The 21,174-nt window shown below is 48.3% G+C and overlaps 1 protein-coding gene across 4 annotated transcripts; it reads right to left on the bottom strand.

Annotated features, from left to right (window-relative positions):
- Positions 1–2,228: 2,228 nt before the first annotated feature.
- On the bottom strand, positions 2,229–20,856 carry CEACAM1 (CEA cell adhesion molecule 1). 4 transcript variants are annotated; one of them, XM_079118381.1, is made up of 9 exons: positions 20,661–20,856; positions 19,437–19,796; positions 15,798–16,076; positions 15,045–15,299; positions 13,401–13,676; positions 6,926–7,049; positions 5,834–5,886; positions 5,180–5,211; positions 2,229–4,119 (listed from the first exon to the last, which is right to left on the bottom strand). In XM_079118381.1, the coding sequence occupies exons 1-9, from the start codon at positions 20,722–20,724 to the stop codon at positions 3,997–3,999; spliced, it is 1,566 nt and encodes a 521-aa protein (XP_078974507.1). In that variant the 5' UTR covers positions 20,725–20,856; the 3' UTR covers positions 2,229–3,996. The 4 variants fall into 4 exon arrangements, 3 of the variants coding, with proteins under 3 accessions (XP_078974507.1, XP_078974509.1, XP_078974508.1); XR_013760361.1 differs by having other exon boundaries at positions 4,055–4,119; positions 5,834–5,941; XM_079118382.1 differs by lacking the exon at positions 5,834–5,886 and having other exon boundaries at positions 3,981–4,119.
- Between the last annotated feature and the right edge of the window lie 318 nt (positions 20,857–21,174).

The following is a 21,174-nucleotide window of genomic DNA, read 5'->3' as shown; positions in this document are numbered from 1 at the left end:
CCAGGGTCTTGCTAATTTACTTGGGGCCTTGCTAAGTTGCTGTGACTGGCCTTGGACTTGAGGTCCTCCTACCTCAGTCTCCTGAGCTGCTGGGATTACAGGTATGCACCACGGGGCCTGGTTACAGCATGATATTTTTCAGATTCATTCTTTGTTTTTGTTTTGCCCTTTTTTTTTTGTTTGTTTGTTTTCTGAGACAGGGTCTCACTAAGTCACCCAGGACGTCCTTGAACTCCTGGTCTGAAGCAATCCCAAACCTGCACCACCGTTCCCAGCAAGATGGGTCCGTTTTCCATGAGTAGTTTGAACACTTCAGTTGCAGAATTCTGTCCTATGGATACAACACAATGTGTTTATGAATTCACTTGCTGATGGTCAATTTCCGCTTTGGGGTCCTTAAGAAAAATGCTTTTGTGAACACTCATGTCAAATTCTTCATGGATATACATGTCCTTTCTCTTGGGTAAATATCTCGGCGTGGGATTACTGGATTATAGAGTGTGTAAAAACTTTATAAGAAACTGTCAAGCTGTTTCTCGGAGAGGCTGTGCCATTGTGGCTTTCTATCAGCAGTGCGTGAGAGTTCCAGTTATTCCCCATCCTCATGACACTTGGGATTGTCAGTCTGGTTTTTGGGGGGGTTAATAAAAACTATATTGTTGTATTATATTTTCCCTTCATTTTCTTTTTTTTAAGAATATTTTTATTAGTTGTTGATGAACCTTTATTTTATTCATTTATTAACATATAATGCTGAGAATCGAACCCAGTGCCCCACACATGCCAAGCATGCTAGGCAAGTGCTGTACCACCAGGCTATATCCACAGTCCTTTTTATTTTAAGACAGGGTGATTCTCCCATCTCAACCTCCTGAGTCTCTGGGATTACAGGTGACTACACCTGGCCCTGCTGTAGATTCTTGAGTAGGAGAGTGAACTAATTTTTAGAAAGGTAACAAGGCAGTAGTAGGCAAGGAAGTTTTCGGGAGAGGAATAAGTCAAGCAGTATTTAGAGCAGTTGTCAAAAGGACCCGGTCAGTTAGGTTTGGGGGAATGGAGAGAGTCACATGACTGAAAGATGTTAAAAAAGAATCAACAGCCTGGCATGGCGGTGCAAGCCTGTAATCCCAGTGGCTTGGGAGGCTGAGACAGGAGGATGGCAAGTTGGAGGCCAGCCTCAGCAACTTAGTGAGAACCTGTCTCAAAAAAAAAAAAAAAAAAAAATGGGTTGGGGGTATAGCTCAATGTTAATGTATCTCTGGGTTCAGGGACCCCTAGTATCCTCCCCAAAAAGAAACCCACAACAGACTTTAAATAATGTATTGAATCTGGAAACAACAGAGCAGAGAACTTTGGGGGTGTCACTGACAGAGATGAGTGTGTTGAGGAGTAGGACCAGTTTAAATAAAGAGTAGCTCAGAAGATATTTGGATGTGGGTGCCCTGAGTTCTGGGAAGTAGGGGCCAGAGACATAGATGAAGGAGCCATTGCCATTGGGGGTTGGGGGTGGAGGCAGACAGGAAGGGTCTGAGGACTAACTAGTGTGCGGATGCCACAGAGGTGGGGGGTGGAAGAACGCCCTGAAGGGAAAGAGTCACCTGGGTGTTCGATGATGTAAAAATGCAGCGTGAGGAGGGCGAGAATTCCTTTGAATTTGGCCAAGAGGTGGATACTGATTTTATGTTGCTTCCAGAGTCTTGGGTATGGAGAACCAGGTGTGCGGGGGAGAGAGAGAACACACATATTCAACGGGCGTGAGAGAATAGGTTAGGACCTAGTGGATTCAATAAATGAAAGTCATGACTCTAAGAAGGTGGAAGAAAAGAACTGGCATTGAAGAGAGGGAAGATGCTAGAGAGATTCCTGGGTGTCTGGGCTCGAGGAACACAGCGAGTGAAAGTTGTGTCGCAACTCTGATTCACTGGAGCCACCTGCGTGGGGAGTGCTGTTTGCCCCCGAGGAAGAGGCGGGAGACCTGTGACTCCTGATAGCATCTTCTCTCCCAGAGAAAGATAAGCGGTGCCTTCCGAGCAGGTTGGAGCGGTGGGGGCTGGTGGCTCCCAGATGTGCTCACTTTGTTAGCAGATGTGCAAACGAATTTAGTCAATCCTCTGATCGCCAGATCAGATGTCTGTTGGCTTGGAAATAGGCGCACCTGTCGAGGGATCATTTCCTTCTGTCTGCAAGCACGCATTGTCTAAAATAGTACTGACCACAGGACACCATGCGGATGTCTGATGTATGATTTTTTATTAAAAATATAGAGAAAATTTTACAAATAATTCAGAAGTGGCCTTAGTCTGGCAAAATTAAATAACCCAGCATAGCATGGATGAGGAGAAGTATATACAGTCTCTGTCAGGGCTAGAGATCCCTGAGGAGGTACCTGAGTAGGAGAATTCCCAGGGAATTCTCGCAGAGGAGGCCTGGTAGGCAGGCGGAGCAGGAGATCAAGCAGCAAATATCAACTACGACCTTTCCCTTAACAGCCCCAGAGAGATGCTGTCTGTGTAGCAGAAGCCTGCATGAGAAGCACATTTGTCTTTCCTTTCTATCCTGAGACACAAGGGGACTCATTGACCCTTTGGAGACTCACTGGGCCTATGGAGACACAGTGACCCTAGGTGAGAAGAGATAAATCTCAGAGCAGAAAACCCAGGGCCAGTTAACCCCCCACCATGTCCTAACCGTCTCTCGCAGCCCGTCTGTCCCCAGGGCATTGACACCAGTGCAGCTTTCTGGGTTGTAAACGATGCCTTTGGTATGAGCCGTGGGGCTCCCTTTGGAGGTTTCCACTTTTTAAGGACCAACACGCCCTAACAGAGGCCCGTGCTTCCTGAGATGGCGGGGCCGACAGGGAGAGAGTGCACAGGCAGAGACATGGATAAGGGTAGCTGTGACTGCCCCGTCCCCGGAGGACCGAGGAAAGCCTCTTCTTATTTTCTATTTGGAACTCTTGACAAAAAAGCCGTAGAGGCTCCTGGCCAAGGGCCCGAGACTGCTTGGTGGCTTTCTCGCCTCAGGCGGTCTGATCAGCCTACACAGCTAAGCTAAGAATGATCCCGTTCCCAGAAGTAAGCAATTACAAAGATCAAAATGGTAGAGTCTCAGAGAAGGAGAAACAAACCCCAGTGTCCCCAATCACACATTATTTAATAATAATTTAAATAATTTATGAAGGGTAGCGCTCTGCTCCTTTCCCAAGTTCTCAGCAGGTTGTGTCTATTTAAAGTTTCCTCCCACCCCCCCAGCTGTAATCTCTCCTTTTCTGGGCTCTTCTTTGAATAACACCCTCCCAGATATTAAAGGCATAGGTGCAACTTTTGCATTTTTCTTTAGGAATTGCGTATGGACCTTGGCGGATGGTTTCCCTGTTGCTTCTGGTGAGTTCTCTGGAAACATATCTGCCAAAGGGCTTAGGTGGTATTCTAGCTAAGCAGCAAGGAGCTCAGACCCTGGTCCTGTAGGTAGGTGACCCGACAGTGGACAAAACTGTGGAGTCTACTATTGGTCATATATTTGGTTTTCCTATGGATGGTGGGTTCATGTCAGGTTTTGGAGAGAATGGAAAAGTCACTGTTGCTTTTTTACTTTCTCCCTTTCTCTTTTTCTGGCATAAGTACTAAGTAGAAAAGGACATAACCCTCAAGGTTATGGAAAATTACAGTTAGAATCTGATAGGCCAGGACTGGGCTGGGAAGGACAGGGTACACTCTGGATAAGTAAATTTAAAACAAGTCTAGGTCAGGAAGCTGGGAGGGATGGGGAGGTCTGTGATTCTCTCCCCAAGTCCACTTTGCCAAATTTCAATGATGAGGAAGAGCGGTTTGCCTGCACACACCCGGATGTTCTTTTCATCTGTTGACACAGAAGGGAGGTGCCATCCTGGGGTGAGAGGGGGGTACTTTTTCCCTTTCTCCTTGAGGGTAAAGAGATCTCCCAGCCAGGGCGCTGAGACTTGGAGCACATCAGCAGCAGCGAGCAGAGCAGGTGACATTATTTCTTTTTTACTTCAGAATAAATGTTTTCTCTGTGTGTTGGGGACAGGGACGTGGCTGAAGTGGGTTGCTTTGGTTGCTGGACATTGAAGTTCAGAGAAGAATATGCAACTTCATCCACCTGGAAAGTAGGAACAGTGATCAGTTCAGTCAGGTGGCGGGTCAGAGCCCTGGCTAGTGCGACTCCATGGCACTGGGCGGCCACCTCTTCCAGACATCTAACTTTGGAAGGGGTCTTTTGCGACTCGTTCTCTGCATCCTGATGAATGATGGTTAGAAGAGAAGGAGACGGTATTGATGCAATGGAATACCACACCCCAGCGGTGAGATTGTGGCTCAGTGGGAGAGTGCCTGGCCTGCAGCAGGCCCTGGGTTTGATTCCCAGCATTGTGAAAAAAATAAAAGATAATAATAAACCAAAAATATGTACAAGAATGTGGCTGAATCTCACACAACAAAGCTGCATGGAACCAGATTCATACAGGGATCTGCTGCGTCCTCACTTCCCCTGCTCTAGATCTGGACGGTAGTCCCTTTTGTAGAGAAGGGACTAGAAGGGTTCTTCTTGGGGGTGGGGAGATGGTCATGGAGTGTCTGGATTCGGGTGCTGCAGACACGGGTGTGTTCCGCTTGTGAATGGTCACGTGTGGTGACAGTGCACTTATGACTGAAGTCATTTTCAGTATATGTGTGCACAGAGTGGAAAGGTAAAATGAGAAAAATTCTGTAAAAATGATTATAAAATAAAGGAGCCAGGATATCAGATCCCTTAGAATGGAAACCCCCTTTGCTAGTAAGAGCAGGGTCTGCTTGAGGTAGGCAGGGGAGAAGGAAGGGGTGCCTTCCTTGTGCCGGGACATGTACAGGCTGCTTTACATTCTTAACTCCTGAATCCCTTTCGCGTCTTCTTGAAGTGGGCAGAATGCCCATCTTACAGGTGACCAAACTGAAGATTCAGGAGGTCAAGTTACCTGTCAAGGGTGGACAGAGCTAAGAGTTGCCACCAGGGTTTAAATGCAGGATGGGGACAATTGTACAGGACATATTCTGGCCATGAGGTGGACTCCTTCTGATTAACCAACATTTCTTTGTTGTTGCATTGAAGAACTTAGGCCCAGACTTGGGCTCACATTTTGTCCTCAAGAATACTCCATTCTCTCCCAGAGAACGGCTGTGCTTACCTTGTCAGGAGAGAGGTCAGAGGGGCCCCGACCTGAGGAAACAAAAGGGAGTTACTAACCCATGGAAACGCAGAGCTGATGAAGGCCTTGCACTTCTAGCTGAAGGAGGTGGTAGGCCGTGGCTGTTGGTGGGGAGGGCTGAGGGAGGCGGCCCACGATCCATTAAGGAATCCACTTCCCTTGGAGCCTGTGGTCCAGGCCCAGCACACTAGTGCCGGAGGAGGGCAGGGGCGGAGCCAAGGAGGCCTCCATCCACCACTGAACGCGTCTACCAGCTCTCAAGGCCTTGATTTTTTGTACAGAAGTGTTTCTCAGCAACATGCTTCGTGGCAAGGAGGGGCACTGAGGCCCGCAGCACCCAGCACACCCACAAGACAAGGAAAGTCCCACCAAGGGAGAATGCCCACATGCCTAGGAGAGCAGCAGGGGAAGGAGTGAGGGGAGGAATTGGCTCCTGGCACTGCGGTTGAATCCGGCCTGCTTGACCTGTCTCAGGGGCCCTGTCTCAAGACACTCATGCCAACTGGCAGGGCAGTAGAGACCTCCTCTGTCAGAATTCAGAAGGGAGGGAGTGGTCTGTGACTGTGGCCTTTCCTGCAGGGGTAGGGCACACGTGGCGTGGACTCTTCTCACTGGGCCAGTGGCTTTACTTACTGTGGTTGGAGGCTGAGGGTTTGTGCTCTGTGAGATCGTGCTGGTCGCTTGCCCTAAACAAATATCAGACACTGTGACTGCTATTCCCGAGCACAGGACCTTTGCTCCCTGAGTTAGGAAGGACACAGTTAGCAGAAAATTCTTTGGTGCTTCTTGATGTCCGTTCAAACTGGGGCTGGTCCTGCCGACCCTCTGAGGACTTCAGTCTTCCCTATAACCATGATCCCTTCAGTTCTTACTCCTTTGCTGGATGTTCACACTTTCGTCTATTTTTTTTTTTTTTCTTTTTCTGGTGATGGGGACCAAAGCCAGTACAAACACTCTACCACTGAGCTACATGTCCTGCTGCACAGGTCAATTTTCTTTTCTTTTCTTTTCTTTTGGTGCCAGAGATTGAACCCAGGGGCACTTAAGCATGGAGTCACATCCCCAGCCCTTTTTTATATTTTATTTAGAGACAGGGTCTCGCTGAGTTGCTGAGGGCCTCACTAAGTTGCTGAGGCTGGCTTTGAAACTGCAATCCTCCTGCCTCAGCCTCCAGAGCCGCTGGGATTACAGGCATGTGCCAAGACTACCAGCAGGCCTATTCTTTATCAACTGCTTCTGCGCCTACTTCTTACCTTTCTACCTTAACACCCTCTCCTATTTTTTCTATGGGTGGATTCTGGTACCCACCCCCACCCCCCAATATTTATTGTCCATGAGGCCTTGGGCTGTTCCCACTTGCTCTTAGATCCTCCTCTGGTCCCAGCCTTCCCTCCTTGTGCTACTGTGGTCAACAGAGCATGTAATTTGCTTTCTCCTAACACTCCTTTCATTTCCTCATTTGTTTTCCTTTTTGGACCTTGGCTTCCTGACGGGGGACGGGGAACATAATCAGCTCTGTTGCTCCAAGCTGATAACCATGTCCAAGAGGGAGGGCGGGGAGCACCAGGCCAGGGAGCCGCCACCCACAGGAGGGAGTGCTGAGAAGCAGGCGCCTAGGAAAGGGAAGGAGATCCAGTCCCAGAGGTGGAGGTAGAGAAGTCCTTTCCCTCTCCCAAGCGAGGCAGTTGGCCTTGGAGAAAAGAAGAGGAGGAGAGGCCACCATACCCGCCAGTCTTCCTGAAAAACAGGAAATACACCAGGCCGGCTATCAGAGCCACTCCAGCCACGGCGCCAATCACGATGCCGGCGATGGCCCCATCGGAGAGGCCAGGTTCTGGGTCTGGGACATCTGTTATGAAGAGAAAAGAGAAGAAGAAATGAAGGTGACATGATTTTACCGCGGGAGGGCCTTGGGGAAGGTCTTTCAGCTCCGAGGAGTCTCCGTTCCTTTGAGGGATGAATTTTCTAAGGAAGAGTGCTGGGAGGTGACCGGCATACTGTGTCCTTGCCATCTCTTCTCTACTCCCCATTTGTAGGTTGGGGATCACTCTGCCTTTGAGTCCGTCCTGCCCCTTCGGCGGTCATTCGAAGGCATTGGAAATGTGGGAGAGGCAGCTGCTCGCCTTGGATGACTGTCAGCCTTCTCGCCGCTGCATCTCTGGGGACCCCAAGTGCGGAGCCGTGACTAGGTGCCCGTAGGTCTCCGTAACTGACAGAAAGCCCAGAGGAGAGCACTCTGCAGCCACCTCCTCCTTTGCACAGAGACCACGCTTGCCAGGGCCCCCGTAGGGTTTGGGAAGGAAGCCCAGTTCTGCAAGACGGGGTTTTTCTCTGAGGGGTGCTCCTGGAGATCTCTCCCAGGGACCTTGCCTGGGCCGCCTCATGGGATCCCTCTGCCCTGTGGTCTGAGGCCCTTCTCAGGCGCCACCCGTTCCTGGTCCCCTCTCCTTCAAGACATTCCCCCCAGTTACTGTCTTTCTTGTTTAATCCCTTCGTGGCTGCATCCTAGGGATGAAAACCAACACCAGGCTCAAAACTCTGCACTTGGGCTGGCGTCGTGGCTCAGTGGTAGAGCGCTGGCCTGGCATGTGTGAGGCACTGGGTTCGATTCTCAGCACCGCATGTAAATAAATGAATAAAATAAAGGGCCATCAACATCTCAAAAAAAATTTTTTTTTAAAAGTTTGCACTTACTCCCGTTTTTTCTGTTTCAGATTTAGGCAGTAACCATTTTTTTTTGTGTAGTGTCCCCTCTTCTCCCGCTCCATATATAATACTTTTTGCAAGTTTCTTCTTTATTTCTGTGACAACTATTTGGAGTATAGCCCTCACCGGTTGATGGCTGATGGCTAATGTGAATGTTGGCTACCAGTATGGAGATCCTGTGCTAAATACTTTGTATGTATCTCATTCCATCTCTACAATAAGCTTGTCAAATAGCTGGGCACAGTGGCACAAGCCTGTAAGCCCAATGATTGGGAGGCTCGGGCAGGAGGATCTCAAATTAGAGGCCAGTCTCAGCAACTTAGTGGGACTTTTGTCTCAAAAAATAAAAAAAAAACAATGCAAAAACAACAACAGACCAATAACCTGTCAGACATTATTTCCATTCTATGAAAATTTGAGACTCCAAGTGGTGAAAAGGTTTACTTAAATTCATGTGGCTAATAAGAGGATCTGGACTTTGAGGTTAATGGTAGTAGTAGTAATAGCGGCTAATATTTATGAAACAGTTCTTCTGTTGTGACATTTTGCTGGAGGGTAAACTGATTATTATCGTCAATCTTTACAGCAATACCATGAAGCAAGTACTTTTTTGCAATTTTCAGTTGAGGAATCCAAGGCTCAAAGAAGTCAAGAATCTTGTCCAAGAAATGTATAGCTATAAATTCTTGCATTTAAAAAAAGATTCAAATCAACAATCTAACTTTATAACTTAAGGATGTTGAAAAAGAACAAATTAAATCCAAACCTCATAGGAGAGAAATAAAGATTAAAGATGAAGACTTTAAAAAAAAAAAAAGAAGAGAAAAATCAATGGAATCAAAGTTCTTCAAAAGGATGGATGGAAGTGACATTTCACTAGATTAAGAAAAAAAGAGAAGATTCAAGTTACTAAAATTAGAAGTGAAATTGAAGCTATTACTATCATTTCTTCAGAATAAGAATACTAGGCCCCTTGATAATCCATACTATTTTAGAGTAGATCCTTCAGTTCTAGGAGTATATGAATTACGGTGTACCATCAATTGGGTAATCTAGATGAACAAATTTCTAGAAATACGAATACAAATTTCTAGAAAGCGAATACCTGAAGAGATCCATAATTAGTAAAGAGATGAATCAGCAAAAGCAATTGACAAGCCAGCCGTGCTGGTGCACATCTGTAAGCCTAGCTATTTCAGAGGCTGAGGCAGGAGGATTTTAATAGCAAAGCTAGCCTGGGCAACTTAGCAAGACCCTATCTCAAAAACAAACAAACAAAAAATCTAAAACTTTAAAAAAGTTTTGACTAAATTTAACATCTTTTCATAATAAAACACACTCAAACTGGGAATAGAAGAAAACCACCTCAGTATAGTAAAGGCCGCATATGAAAAGCCCAAGCTAGCATTGTGCTCCATGGTAAAAGGCTAAAATCTTTTCCTCTCTATCAGGCAAAATACAAGGATGCTTGCTTTTACCACTTCTATTCAACTTAATTTTAAAAGTCCTATCCAGAGCAATTAGGGGAAAAAAGAAAAAAGAAAAGAAATAAAAGGCATCTTAAGAAAAAAGTAAAATTTCTCTGTTTGCAGATGACATTAACTTATGTGTAGAAAATCCTAAAGATTCCACAAACTCTTAGGACTAATAAGCAAAGTCAGTAAAGTCGCCACCTAATGAAGCCAATATGCCACAATCATTTGTATTTCTACATACTAACGATCCAAAAGGAAACTTTAAAAAAAAAAAAATCCACTTATAAGAGTGTCAGAAAGAATGAAATACTTAGAAATAAATGTCACCAAGGTGGTGAAAGACTTTTACCCAGAAAATTATAAAACATTGCTGGGGAAAAAAATATTCAAGAAGACATAAATAAATGGAAAGACACCCTGTGTTCATAATATTGTTAAGGTGACAGGTACTACCCAGAGTGATCTGCACATTCAAAATTAATTCCGTCAAAGACCCAGGGGCATTTTTTGCAGAAACTGAAAAATCTATCCTAAAATTTATATGGATTATCAAGGGACCCCAAATAGCCAAAACAATAGAGAAAGACTCAATATTTAGTACAATACTACAGTAACCACGAAAATGTGCTACTGGTATAAAGAAAGACATATAGATTAATATTATATCTTTGTGTGGGGAACATTGGAAATCATCTTCGCTAGATATTTTGAAATTTGGAATTAATTATTGTCAAACATAGTCATCCTGCTGTGCTATGGAACATTAGAAGTTATTCCTTCTATCTGACTGTAACCCTGTGGCCAAATGATTTTTGGTGAGTCCAACAGGAAAAAGGATCTTTTCAACAAATGATGTTGAGAAGATGGATATCCATACAAAAGAATGAATTTGAGCCTTTGCCTAACATCATCTACAAAAATGAACTCCAAGTGGATCAAAAATCCAAATGTCACAGCTAAAATGATAAAACTCTTAGAAGAAAATGTAGTATGAGTGCTTCATGACGTTGGATTTGAACAGTGATTTCTTAGCTATGACATCAGAAGCATGCATAACACGAGAAACCAGATAAATTGAGCCTCATGAAAACCAAAATCATCAAAGACATCTTCAGCCACATAATTTAGTAATTCCACTTCTCAATATAGACACAAAAGGAATTGAAAAACTCTGTCAGAGAGAAAGAGAGAGCCAAACTCCCATGTTCATGCAGCATGATTGACAATAGCCAAGTGTCTGTCAATGCATAAATGGATAAAGAAAAAGTGGCATGTATTCACAATGGAAGGCTGGCCAGCCTTTCAAAAGTAGGAAGTTCTATCACTGTGACAACCCACAGGGTGAAATAAGCCAGGAACAGGAAGAGGGACACAGCAGGACCTTAACAGTCTGTGGAACCTAAAAAAAGTTGAATTTCTAGAAATAGAACGCAGAAGGGTGGTTACCAGAGACTGGGTGGCCAAGGAGGGAGGACCAGCCCGTGCTGGGCAAAGGGTTCAAAGTCCCAGACAGACAAGAGGAATATGTTTTTGAGATCTATGGCACAGCAGGATGACTAGAATCAGCAATAATGAATATTTCAAAGGAACTAAGAGAGAGTGAATTTCAAATGTCTCACCATAAAAATGATAGATAAGAGAGGTGATGGATTTTTTAATTAGTTTGAGTTAATCATTTCACATTGGGTACAGATATCAAAACATCACGCTGTACCCCGTAAGTGTATATGATTATGATGTCAACTTAAAAACCATTCTTAATAATAAAAGACATCATGAAGAAAGTGCATCGGCCACTTCTGGAATGGGAGAAAACATTTGCAAATAATATATCTGATAAAGGGTTAATGTCCAGGATGTAGGAAACACCATTAGAACTCAGCAACAACAAACCCAAACAACCCAATTAAAAAACAGGCAAAGAACTTGAACTTCCCCAAAGAAAATACACAAATGATCAATAAGCCCATGAAAGATAATTGACCTCTCTAATCATTAGAGAAATGCAAATCTAAACCACAATGAGATACATACACCCTTACACTCACTAGGACAGTCATCATCATTAAAAAAGCCCCAAAACCAAAACAAATAAACAAACAAACAAAAAACAAGTGAGTTTGAGGATATAGGGAGGTTGGAACTCTGTGCATTGCTAAGTAGGAACGAAAAATGAGACCGCCATTGTCAAACAGTGTTGTGGCTCCTCAAATAATTACCGTTAGATCCGATAATTCTACATCTGGGTATACACCCAAAGGAATGGAAATCAGAAATGTACTCAGATGTTTGCACACTTATCTTCATAGCAGTATTATCTACAATGGTCAAAAGGTGAAAACAACCTCAGAGTCCACAGATGGATAAATGAATAAACAAAATGAGACATGGCCATACGATATCACTGTCTTTAGAAAAGTAAAAACAAGCCGGGCACAGTGGCCCACTCTTGTAATCCCAGCAACTCAGGGGTCTGAGGCAGGAGGATCGCAAGTTTGAGGCCAGTCTCAGCAACTTAGGGAGACCCTGAGCAACTTAGCAAGACCCCATCTCAAATTAAAAAAATAAAATAAAAAGGGCTTGGGATGTGGCTCAGTGGGTAAGCACCCTTGGGTTCAATTCCCAGTAACCAAATAAAAATAATAAATAAAAACAAAGAATGAAATTCTGATAAATGCAACAGTGGATGAACCTTGAAGTCACAACGCTAACTAAGTGAAGTAAACCAGACACAAACGGACAAATATTTTATGGTTCCACATTGAGGAGAGGTCTAGAATAGTCTAATATAGACAGACAGAAAGTAGAATGTGGAGGCCCTGGGTCAAATGGCTGGATGGGAGTTATTGTTTAATGGATATGAAGGATGGAAACAGATGGTGGTAATGGATGCACAATGAACATGGTTAATGCTGGTGGATCATACGCTTCAAAGTGGCTACAATGGTGAATCTTAAGTTATGTATGTATATATTAACACACACACACACACACACACACACACACACACACAATGTTAGCAGTAAAGAATCTTGAACCAGGTGCGTGGTACACACCTGTCTCCCGCAACTCAGGAGGCTGAGGCAGGAGGTTGGAAGTTGAGACCAGCCTGGGCAACTTAGCCAGATGGTCTTAAAATAAAATAAAAAGAGCTGGGGGTTTAGCTTGGTGGTAGAGCACTTGCCACTTACCTAGCATGGGGAGGCCCTGAGTTCAACCTCAGTAACTGTCAAAAAAAAAAAAAAAAAGAATGAAAGAAGAGAGTCTTGTGCAATCTCTTGCAGTAAACCAGACTCATGATAAGAAGCTCAGTACATGTCTGTATCCACGGCCTTCACATCGGTGGATTCAACCAACTGCAGACAGAAAATAATCATAAAAAAATTGTTTTGGGGCTGGGGAGATAGCTCAGTCGGTAGAGTGCTTGCCTTGCAAGCACAAGGCCCTGGGTTCGATCCCCAGCATCCAAAAAAATAAACAGCTTAGTGGTAGTCCACTTGCCTAGTATGTGTGAAGCTCTGGGTTCTATCCCCAGCACTGAAAAGTAAAATAAAAATAAAAAGGGTTTGGATGTAGTTCAGTGGTAGAGCTCTTGCCTAGCAAGCATGAGACCCTGGGGATTGAACTCAGGGGCACTTTACCACTGAGATAAGTCCCCAGCCTCTTTAATTTTTTATTTTGAGACAGGATCTCACTAAGTTGCTTAGGACCTTGGTAAGTTGCTGCGACTGGCCTCAAACTTGTGATCCTCCTGTCTCAGCCTCCCGAGTTGCTGGCAACTCTGCCATTCTTTATTAGGCCCTAGAATCAGGGCTTCTGGAACCAGTTCCTCATGAATACCGAGGGCTGACTCACGCATTTCACTGAGAGCCTAAACTCTGAACCACTTTGAAATTCTGTCTTAATTGATATTCTTTTCCCTGTGACTTTTATCCATTTTGTATAGTGTTGGTAGAGAAATCCTCCCCCCCCCCCCCTCCACCACCAGTAAGCTGTAGAAGGGGCAGAGGGTCACTCACAGGTCACAGCCAGCCTGAGGGTGTTGCTCCTGTTGGAATTGATTGGGTTGGAGACTTCACACTGATACTCTCCGTCATCCTCCCTCTTGACTGGACTTATGGTCAGAATGCTATCATTTGAGGACAGGTTCATCCTTTCTGTGAGTTGCAGGGGCTTGCCCTTGAAAATCCACCGGATGGAGATTTCAGTGTCATTTGAGATGCAGGTCAGCCGCACAGAGTCTTGTTCTGCCACTGTGGTGTTGCTAGCTATGAGTTGGGGCCGTGTCACTGGTTCTGTGGAGAAAAAGAGGGGACAACTGAGGTGACCCTTCCTCAGACACCTTAGCCAGTGTCTGGGCCCCCAGTGAGTTGTGTAAGGTGGCCCAGAAGAGGGCCCTGACCCTCTGCAGAGTCTGGGTGTCATTGTTCAGGTGACAGTGTAAGGAAAGGGCTGCCCCTCCTTTGGACCTCAGATCACCCGGGGTGACCTCTGAGGGTCCTGGACATCTCTGTAGGATCCGCCTGGGGAACCCTCTTCTCAGCCCGTGTCCAGCAAGCTCATTATCAGGGGGGATACTTTTCTCATTGACTCTTGTGCAACTTTTTTCTAGTACTTTCTATACTTCTAGAAGGTCAGGCCCTCGGTCATGAAGTAGCTGTACTTTCAGAGGCAAAGTGTATCGTTTTCATTAAATAATCTCTCAGGGAATTACGATGGTCCAGCCAGTCTTCACGACCTTAGTATCTGGAGAAATTCCAATCTAAAGGATTTCTCAGTTCCAAGAGGACTTTTATTTCCTGGCCTGTGGATTAAAAACCACAGTGAAAGAAATCTGTAGAGATGAATGGTCACAGTGTTAACAAAAGTCTGGCACGCTTACCCCTCTGCAAACATGATCTCGGCGCCACCCTGCCCCGGTGCAAAGGGACTCTGCAGGTGAGGCTCTCGGTACCTCCGGGTGTGTATCTCTGCTATTCTCCATGGCGCATGGCATGGGCTGGTGTCCACAGCCCTGTGCAGCTGGGGACTTCCGAGCCAGGACACAGCTCAGAAGCATCTGCCCCAAGGCTGGCTCTTTCCCTTCCCCTGCACCTGACTTGGGAGGCTCTGGCACCAACTGACCATAGGATTTATCCAGAGTCCAGACAGCCCTCCCAGGCCTCTTTCCCACCCACCCATCCCACCCCAGACGGAGTCAGAGTAGGGCCAGGAGCAGAGCTGCTCGTCCCTCATCTGAGGGGACTTGCCTCCTGTCATTTGGGGAAAAAGAGAATGAATATATTTCAAAGCCTTGCAGGTTCCTTGTAGCTCATGGACCAGGTAAAAGGAAGCAGAGAGGTGACAGAAAGGGACAAGTTAGTAATGGAAAGAAGTGACTCGACCTCAAAGACCTTCCCTTCTTCCCTCTGAAAAGCTCCTCCCACTACCTAGGACCTTCTGGGACTGGGAGAACTCCCTCCCCACATTCCAGGTTGGACTTCAGATTGGTCATGAGAAATCAGAGAAGCAAGGAGAGGAGAGTCTCAGGGATGGAGCTGGAGGCTCAGGCGAGGACTGGGATTTGCTTGTGTCAGGTTAGGGATTAACTTCTTCCACCTAATTTCCAGAAAAATCAAGACTCCGCCCCAGAGCTTGATACTGATGCTCCAGGGTCCACTTACCAGAGACAGTAATAATCTTGGTTGTGCTCCTACTGAGGCCAGTGACAGAGTTATTGGCGACGCACATATAGGATCCGCTATTATTTGTAGAGATGTTGGGGACTAAGAGCGTTTGTGTGGATTCCAGGGGACTCCCATTGAAAAACCAAGAGTACTGTGCAGGTGGGTAAGAGTCTGCGTAGCAGAAGAGGCTGAGATTTGTCCCTGGACGGAAATGTGTATCTGTGGGGTTTATGATGGGGGTATCCGGGCCATCTGGAGCAAACAGAATAAAGCCACATGAAATGTCATCAGAGGGAAGGGGAAGTTCCTAGTCTGTAGAAGGCCATAGTACAACTGATCCATGTCACAACCTTGTTTTTTAAAGTCCCAACCAGGCTCGGGGGGTACAGTGGTATAGCACTTGCCAAACATGCATAAGGCCCTGGGTTCAAATTCCAGCACCATGCACACACACAGTAAGTCCCAACCAAACCCCCTGGGCTCACTGAACTTGGTCTGAGTCATTTCCCTGCTTCTCCATCACCGGTGGTTGATCCCAAGCCTATCTAGGGAATCATAAGCCTCCCCCTCCTGTACTTGGCACAGGGCTGGGCCTGCCTGGATATGCCTGGGGCAGAACAGCATGGCCAACGCCGGTGCCCAGGAGTGAGGGTCTGTGTTTTTGGACCCAAGAGGGACTAAGAGGCCCAGCCTCTGGCCCTGTGTATTTGGGTTCACAGCCAGGATAATGGAGGAATAGAAGTTACTCACAGGAAATATTCAGGGCCAATGGGTCACTCTGGTTGAAACTCACTGGGTTCCTGGCTTCACACACATAGAGTCCTGTGTCATTCCTTGTGACATTGAATAAAATGAGAGTCCTGGTGTCGTTGGACAGCTCCTGTCTGTCACCATCTGGGATCCTCTGATTGTTTATCCACCACAGGTAGGTTGTGTACTTAGTCTCAGGTTCACACGTTAAAGCTATAGAGTCCTCACTCTCCACAGGTTGGGAGTTGTTGCTTGTGATGTAGGGTTTGAGTAATTTCTCTGTGCAGACAACAAAGAGAAGATTGCCCTGTGTGGTACCTTTGATCCCTGCAAAGACATCTTTCCACCTGAGCTGCCCTCTCTCACCTCCCACCAACCTGAGTGCTTAAGGAACCAGGCAGGAGTGGGTATCTTGGGCAGATGCATGAGGATCTGGGGACTCAGAGAACGTGGGGCCACCTGGGCTCTGTCTGGGAGAAGCACAGACTTTCTCACATGTGAATTTAGTTGCAGACCCGGGACTGGGAGTTAGAAACCCTGATGCCTCTCCTGGTCCTCACAGGCCCTGGTTTGTCTTGGGACAGGTGTGCTGAGTCCCTCCAGCTGCACAGACAGACTCCAGTGCTCAGCCTGGGTGTGTTTCCTCTGAGCCTTTGGTTCTCAAGGCCATCCTAGAGGTGGGTCATAATGGGACACCCCATTGTGCCTAAACCCCAAGAAAACCCCACAGCCTGGTCTGAGGATCAGGTGTGTGAACAGAAATCACACACTCAGCATTCAACTTGGTGGTCAGGCTGGGGCAGTTCTGCTCAGATGTTTCATGGTGACTGACAGGAGCCAGTGACACCTGAAAGACAAAGCATGAGTCCAAGGAATGCCCGAGAGTGAGGGACACACAAGATTTAGAGCAGAATCATGTTCTTGTCCTTGGTCTTTACATCCCTTCTCCCCCTGCAGAGAGTAGGTGAGGCATGTGGAATTTTCCTGAAAAACCAAGCACATCAGCACTAAGAGGTGGAACAAGGGGACCAGGACCTTGCTGAAAATATGGCCCTCATAGGCCTTGTGTTTGGCAGACCTGGGATAGACATGGCAGATGTTAGATTTTTCCCATAGGGGACATAGTTAATACCCATGATCTAAGACTCATTTCTGAAAGAAATATTTCTCTAAAGAGCACAATAAGTCTTAGACTGAGCTCTGAAGTCCTCCAGGGTCACATTATGACTCAAGGCAGATGCTAAAGTCAGTTTGAAACCAGCAACCTCCTGAGTAGAGAGATATGTGCATCCTGGTGGACGTCTGAGCTGTCTCTGTTACATAAAATGAGGCACAACACCAAATTCAGAGAAGTATTATTTATCATGTTAATAAATTAGAAGAAGTCTGTGTCCCCAGTAGTTATGGAGACGCAGGCCAAGTGGGGAAGAACCTGACACAGGCCTGTGAAATGCCTTCTTCCTCTTCTTTTAACCCCAGGAATCACAATGAGATTATTAAATTGTTCCAAATCGGGCAGAGCCTAATGGAAATGACCTTGGCTGGAGCATCACACCACATGGGGACACACCTTGTGGTGATGGTGGCCTCATGAGGACACAGGTGCGTGTGGAATGGACGGTTAGCCCCTGAAACAGCACCGGTCAGGCCAGCTGCCTCTTAGGGAACGTCCTGGGAGTCACTGGAGGAGTGTGAGCCCCACTTAGGGACCAGGATGGAGTCACCAGTCATCTGGGTGTAAGGAGCCTGGGGCTCCAGGGCTTGCAGCCCTGTCCTGCCTCTGCCCCCCATCATTGAGTCAGTGTAGAGAACAGATGAAGGGGCTTCTCAGGCCTGTCTATTCCATGTGTCATTGTCATGGAAGGAAAGAGCATGGGATGGGGACATGGTGGATGGGAGCACAGTGGGGTGCTTTGGCTAGTGATGCAGCCTGGCAGGGGCACCTGCTCGACTGATTTCTGTCCCTTTTCTATTGCCCAGAAGGGGGCCTGGACCCAGGTGTTAGCAGGAAGTGGACAGGACAGATGGCCATTAGTGCGGGAAGGTAAGGGTGTGGCATGCTGCGCAGGGCAGGGCCAGTCCTGCCTGAATGAGAAGGAGGAAGAGGGTGGACAGGCAGGAGCAAGACAGCCAGAATCACCATGATCACCATGGCAGCGAGCAGTGGGGGTACAATGAATAAAGCCCCAGGCCCAAGAGCCCCCTGGCTGCCTGAGCCTGAGGGGCATCCTGTGATGTGGCTCCTGGGTGGCCTCAGGAGAGGAGGTCAGTGGGATGGAGCACGAGTCTCAGCCTCCAGAAGGGACAGGGAGCGGGTGGCAGAACCTCCTGGGACTGTACATGCAGGTTCCAGATCTGAAGAGGTTCTAGGTCATTCATTCACGACCCCTCCCTCCCTCCCTCGTCACAAAACCATTGAGAGCTGGCTACACATGGGGCCCTGTGCTGGTTGCAGGGTCTGGTGGGAGTGAGAAAGAAAAGTCCTGTCCCTTATGCTCCAGAGGGAGTGACACCCAATACACCAGGAAACCTGTGACTTCAAGTCCAGCGAGGGAGGGTCCTAGACTCAAAGGTGGTGAGTGTGCATTTACTCTCACTCCCAGACCAGACCGTCCCCTCCAGGCTGCCAGTGCCTGGGATTAAACCACCTGAGCCACTGACTGCTCCTGGTCCCCAGACAGAGGCCTCCAGCTTGCAGAGGACGGGGCTCTGGCTGCAGCCTGAGCTGATGGGCCTCTCATCTGCCACCTCTGGTCTGTATGACCTGATGGGCAGCTGTGTCCCAGGCCTCAGTTTCCCTTACTGGACACACGGAGGTGGAGTCTGGGTTGCCCTGTTGTCTGTGCACCAACCTTGAGACTCTCACAGTGGCCTGACCTTGGTGTGGAGGAGCTGCCCAAAGAGAGCAAAAGCATCCACTGTTATTTGTCTCCAAGTGAGAGCGGCCTGGGCTGGACCCCAGGTGGACCCGGAGCTCAGGGACACCTCCTAGCTCTGCTCCTCCCCTCGGGAACACTGGCCTTCCGTGGGGCTCGTAGAAGTCCATCAGGGCTCCTGGCTTGGCCTGAGGCACCTGTCCATCTGTGCTCATCACACCCAGTCCTGGGAGAAGGAGATGCCCGGGTGCCCTTGCCCAGATGTGCTCCTGGGCCTGAGCACTGGCTAGTGCCCACTTCCAGGAACTACCAGATTCAGATAGACAGCAGATCATGGCTCCTCAGTAGCCCTAAACAGGAAGCCACAAGGTCCCCAGGTCACCTGGAGCCAGGAGCCTGGCACAGAGGTCTGGAGCAGGGGCTTCCTGGGGCTGCCCTTCTCTGTGAGGCTCCAGGGCCCTCAGGCCAGGCCTGACTCAGTCCTGAGGTCTTTCTCAGGACTGGCTCCTGGAAGGACACAGGCTGGGCTGACTGCTCTGCCTGGGCCGAGTCTCCCACCAGACCCCCCTTCTCTCTGCCAGTGGATTCAGGCAGAGGATGGAGATCTTCTGAAGTCTGTCTGCACGGCGTGTGTCCTGCACTGCAGGCTCCAGCTCCACTGTGGGGACGTAGCAGAGGGGGAGGTAGCAGAGTCCAGTCTCAGGGTCCCGTGTGTGTGGTGGAATTAACCCCTCCAGCCCCAGGGCCCTGCAGGATCACTCACCATGGACGCGGAACTCCCCAGTTGCTACTTCATTACTAAAATCATTTCTTGTGGTTTGTAGGGTGTAGGATCCTGTGTCCTCCTGTGTCACGTTCACAAACAGCAGGGAGCCATTGGGGTATATAGTCTCTCGACCACTGAAGGCAGTCCCTGGGGTAGCTGTCTGTGTGAGGATCGAGTATGACACAATTTGATGTCTGCTGTCTGTTATGTCCCCTTTGAACCAGGTGTAGCCTACAACATTCTCTGATGCGTTGTGAGCAAGTAGAAGAACATCTGTCCCTTCAGCAGCATCAACAGGCACTGGTTCAATAGTGAGTTGGGCAGTGGGTTGTGGGTTCCAGAAGGTTAAAAGTGAGACTAGGAGGGAAGAGAGAGCCATCCATCAATACTGGGATCTTCGTATTTGGTGGAAATATGGGGTCCAGTCCTCAGCAGGAGTCTTCATTCATCAGACTGTGTGTGTGTGTGTGTGTGTGTGTGTGTGTGTCTGGGTCACGGCCAGCAGCATGGCCCCCTCCTTCAGTGCCCCTGACCTGTCACCCTGCCTGAGGAACACATGTCCCCGGGTGTTTGCAGGGCTGCCCCTCAGTGCCCTCAGATTCCACCCAGGTTTCCTGGGCACCCGCCTCCCCTGACCACCTCCTTACAGGCCTGGGTCCTCCTGTGGACATGTCCCTGCTCTCTGCCCTGCTACATCTGGTCAGCGCCTGGCCTGGCTCCACTCTCGCTGCTGCTCCGTCTCCCTGACCTCTAGAAAGGAGGCTCCAGGGGGCAGAGACTAGTCTGGGGCTTGCTGGAGCCCAGGGTCTGGGACAGACTCAGTCCCCTGTGGATGAATGAGGCAGCGTCCCTGCCCTGAGGGTCCAGGTGTCTATGTGCCAGCCTCTGAGGTTGGTGGCTGCTGACAATGTCTGCTTCTCAAGTGGCCTTTCTGTTTGGAGAGTGGCCCTGACAGTTGTTAACACTGGTTTTCAAAGTACCATGGCCCGTGCTGATTCACTTGGAATAAGAACCAACCCCTGAGCTCTCCGACCCCGTCATCAGTTCCAGGTCACTGAGGGTTTATCTTGGTGAGCCTCCGTCTGCGTTCTGTGTTCTGCTCCTACCAGTTTCCCAGTGAAGCCCTGTGTCCCCTCTGAGGCTCATGTCCTCCCCGGGGGACACCAACAAGACTCTGTGCTCCCACCTATCGCCTGATTTCAGGGCATTGTCCCCTCTTACCTGCTAGCAGGATCCCCTGCCAGGGGATGCACCCTCTGCAGGGACAGGCTGAGGGGGGCTGCATGGTCCCCCTGCCCTTGTCCTCCTCTGGGAAGGGCTCAGCAGCTGCAGGCCCGCTGGGAGCAGAGGTCCAGGCCAGTCAGCGCTGCTGCCCTGCTCCTCTCTGAGCTCAACCTGCTCCCAGGGCAGGAGCTCTTTGCTGGTCACGTGGGCCAGGGCGGGGTCTCTGTCCAGGAAGCCTCTCTGCCCCTCCCCTTGGTCCTGCCTCCTGTCCCTTCTGCTTTCCCTGCTGTTTCATTACTGCACACCACACCCTGAGAAGCAAGGCTGGTGGGACCCTGTCCCCTGAGAGAACTGAGAGAACTGGCTCCCCCAGCACCGGCCTCAGCTGTGTCCTGGCCTCAGGGCTTCAGCACCACACGGGGAACCCTGGGTCCCCACAACCCTGGGCATAGCTCCCTTTATGATAGAGAACCCCAGTTTGGCCCCGAGTCTTCCCCATGTTCTCAGATGC

Source organism: Sciurus vulgaris (genome assembly GCF_902686455.1).
Source record: "Sciurus vulgaris genome assembly, chromosome: 17".
NCBI lineage: Eukaryota > Metazoa > Chordata > Mammalia > Rodentia > Sciuridae > Sciurus > Sciurus vulgaris.
Note: the sequence above shows the minus strand (reverse complement) of the source record. Positions and strands in the feature narration are given on the sequence as shown.